Source organism: Anopheles cruzii, chromosome 2, assembly GCF_943734635.1.
Source record: "Anopheles cruzii chromosome 2, idAnoCruzAS_RS32_06, whole genome shotgun sequence".
Lineage (NCBI taxonomy): Eukaryota > Metazoa > Arthropoda > Insecta > Diptera > Culicidae > Anopheles > Anopheles cruzii.
This window is the reverse complement of record NC_069144.1, coordinates 54,071,007-54,073,997: the sequence shown is the minus strand read 5'-3', so window position 1 is coordinate 54,073,997 and position 2,991 is coordinate 54,071,007. Positions and strand designations below refer to the sequence as shown.

The following is a 2,991-nucleotide window of genomic DNA, read 5'->3' as shown; positions in this document are numbered from 1 at the left end:
CGCGAGAATACGCGACCAACGGCCAGAAGAGCCGGTCAGTTCGTAGCGAGATTCGTAGCTGTGTAGCCGTAGTGAAAATCAACACTCCAGCCTGTGACCATGTCTTCCATCGTGCGTAAAGTGATCTCCACCAAGAAGTGCCCGAAGGCGCTGGCACCGTACAAGTAATTATCGGACAGTGTACCGTGTCGGGTTGCGGTTTGAAACTGAAGCCTTAAGCGGTTTTGATTGTTTTGTAGCCAAGCTATCGTTGCCGACCGTACGGTGTACTGTTCCGGAGTGCTCGGAATGGAGGTGGACACGCTGAAGCTCGTCCCGGGCGGTGCCGGAGCCCAAACGGCAAAGGCGCTCGAACACTTGACCAATCTGCTCACGGAGGCCGGCTCCAGCGTTGATAAGGTTGTCAAAACGACCGTCCTGCTAGGTGATATGAATGATTACGCGACCGTCAACGAGGAGTACAAGAAAGGTATGGGCAAACGGCCGGGGCCGGAGTAAATGATAAGCGATGTTGTACTGACATGCCCGCCCTCTCCGGACGCTCGTCCCCGCCGGGTGGTAATCAAATCGTCCAATCGGTCAATGTTTTACATTGCAGTGTTCAGCGGCAGTTTCCCGGCCCGTACCTGTTACGGTGGCATTAAGCTGCCGCTGGGAGCGGCGGTGGAGATCGAAGCCATCGCACTTACCGGTGCTGTGGTCAACATTTCGGAATGACTAGATTCGAAAATGTAGCCACAAAAACGTGCGCACCAAAAGCTGTGGTTTCAACCCGGAACAGACCCATTACCGTTGGTGACGTCCTCATGTGAATCTGCATTCCCGCGCTAGGAATGCTGCCTAATAAACGTGGCACCAACTCTCAAATCGAACTGAATAAATCGTAGCGATAAAACAACCAGTGGAAGTATCGTATACCGTGCGTTAAGTGTTGTACTTTAACGGTGAAAATCATATTTAAAAAAACAGATTAACTAGTCGCATTACATTTGAGCCAGAATCGTTCCGAGTGGTTCTTTTTCTTCGATTATGTTTTTATTTTTACTCTTTGCCATGTTCTAGCTGAGTAACTATTAACGTTTATCGCAACACTACATCTTAATCAAGACTAACAACTCTTAAGTAATGTAAATTCGACTAATCGATTGCTGAAAATCCGAAAATAGATGCAAGTAAAGTGGCCACATATTAGTCATCCGGACGATGTCAATCTAAAATGCTGATACGTAAATTGCTCCCTTTCGCACCAACACATGTAACGAACGATCGATCGAATATTTGACAAAAGCTATCGGATGAACGGATTTTATTCCAAATCACACATGGTTGGCTTCGTAGTGCCGAAGGTGCAAACTATTAACATTGGTTTGCTAAACCGTCGCGCGAGCGTCCACATTGAGTTTAATTTACACCGATACAGTGGTAAAAGCTAACACATTGGCTATAGGTACAATAAATGGCCAACGATAGCAGATCAAATGTTACCACGATCGTATCTGTTGAATGGACAATCAAGGACGGTTTAATTTTTCTAAACCAAACGATAAACTGTATTAACGGCAGCGTTACTTACCGATATTATTGTGACCACCAATATTTGCCATTGGACAAGTATTCGTGCATTTAGCATGAGGTATTACGTACCTCTTAAAGGAATTTTGCGCAGTTAAAAAAGACGATTACCGATTGGGAGCAGTATTTGTCTTGACCATAGCTCAAGCTGACGACTTCATCAGAGTTGGTTATATCGTTTATTATGCACTAATGTCCATGTTGCATGTTTTGACACGAGTTACTCTCAAGGATGGCGTCGAGCCATTCCGTCAGCCGCTGCACTTTTTCCATGTGGGACACGACACTTTTCCTTCGTACTGCGTTAAGGCATGTAGTTTAAATTACCGAATATAATCACAGCGTATCGGTGGAACTGCTAGAGCTGTCGTTATAGTGGAACAGTAACTTTGTTTTCTCCCGCTTGAACAGTACCTTCAGAATGTCCTCCTCGTTGTCGTACAACAGATCATAGTTACTGCTGCTCCGTTTCGGAACACGCTGCAGATAGTCCTGTAGCTTTTCCCAGGCCGTTTGGTGATCGTCCTGCGCCTCGAACTGTACCGGATCCTGGCGATCACCATTATCCACTTGATTATTATCAAACGACTCGGTAACCCGTTCAATCGTACCATCTGCACCGCCATCTAAGGCCTTTTCCGCTCGATCCGCTTCCTCCAGGGTACGTAGCCGAGCCAGCAACTCGCCGCAGATTCTTTCTTCCTCTTCCGCGTCGTACGAGACTTTGTCAGCCTGTTCTTCCGCTTCGTCGAAATCGACCGCATCGAGCGATTTTGGCTGCCACCTGGCGTAAGCGGCTCTAAGGGACTTGTCTATGTCATCGGCTTCCGGCGTCCCCTTTGGCCGGAAGCAGTCGAGCGATTTGAAGCGCTTTAACGCCCGTAGTCGGATTGCCGGTGGTACGTCTTGCCATGGTGGGATCGTCGCCATCGTTTGGTTGCTTGACACGTTTTCTCGTTCAGTAACCTCGTCGACGTCACACGACGACGTCGTCGCTTCCGGAAGCCCATCGGTCTCCTCTAGCATTACCGATTGTTGCCTCCGTAGACGGGCCGCTGTCACGGTTTGGCTGGTGGGCAGCTGTACGCCGTCACCAGTCTCGTCTAGCTCGGGCCGTTCGATTGCATTTTCCAAACTGTCGAGCGAAGACTTGCCGAGCAGTTCTACCACCTTGTCCGGATTGCGCTCCAGCTGCCGGATGATGGTGTCCTCGTCAACGCGTTCCTCGATATCACTGAGAATGATTGAGTTGAGCTTGAAGATGAAACGCTGCACATGGCTCGAGGCCGCTGTCGACGGCGGTGGCGGACGGTTGCCGGTAGGTGATCGTTGAACGGTCCGGCCCGGTGTGTGCGTTGATGTAGCCTTCTGGACCTCGCGCAGGAAGCGCTCTTCGCTGCAGCTGCTCTCATTGTCCGA

The 2,991-nt window shown here is 49.3% G+C and overlaps 1 protein-coding gene across 1 annotated transcript; it reads left to right on the top strand.

Annotated features, from left to right (window-relative positions):
- The first annotated feature begins 16 nt into the window (after positions 1-16).
- LOC128267620 (rutC family protein UK114) lies at positions 17-933 on the top strand. Its single transcript, XM_053004504.1, has 3 exons — positions 17-164; positions 240-469; positions 599-933. The coding sequence occupies exons 1-3, from the start codon at positions 100-102 to the stop codon at positions 715-717; spliced, it is 414 nt and encodes a 137-aa protein (XP_052860464.1). The 5' UTR covers positions 17-99; the 3' UTR covers positions 718-933.
- Positions 934-2,991: the final 2,058 nt, after the last annotated feature.

Excerpts from the sequence above, each read along its gene's own strand:
- LOC128267620 (XM_053004504.1), top strand. The coding sequence starts at position 100 with ATGTCTTCCATCGTGCGTAAAGTGATCTCCACCAAGAAGTGCCCGAAG. Across the intron at positions 165-239 it reads AAGGCGCTGGCACCGTACAA|CCAAGCTATCGTTGCCGACC; the intron begins GTAATTATCGGA and ends ATTGTTTTGTAG. Across the intron at positions 470-598 it reads CAACGAGGAGTACAAGAAAG|TGTTCAGCGGCAGTTTCCCG; the intron begins GTATGGGCAAAC and ends TTTACATTGCAG.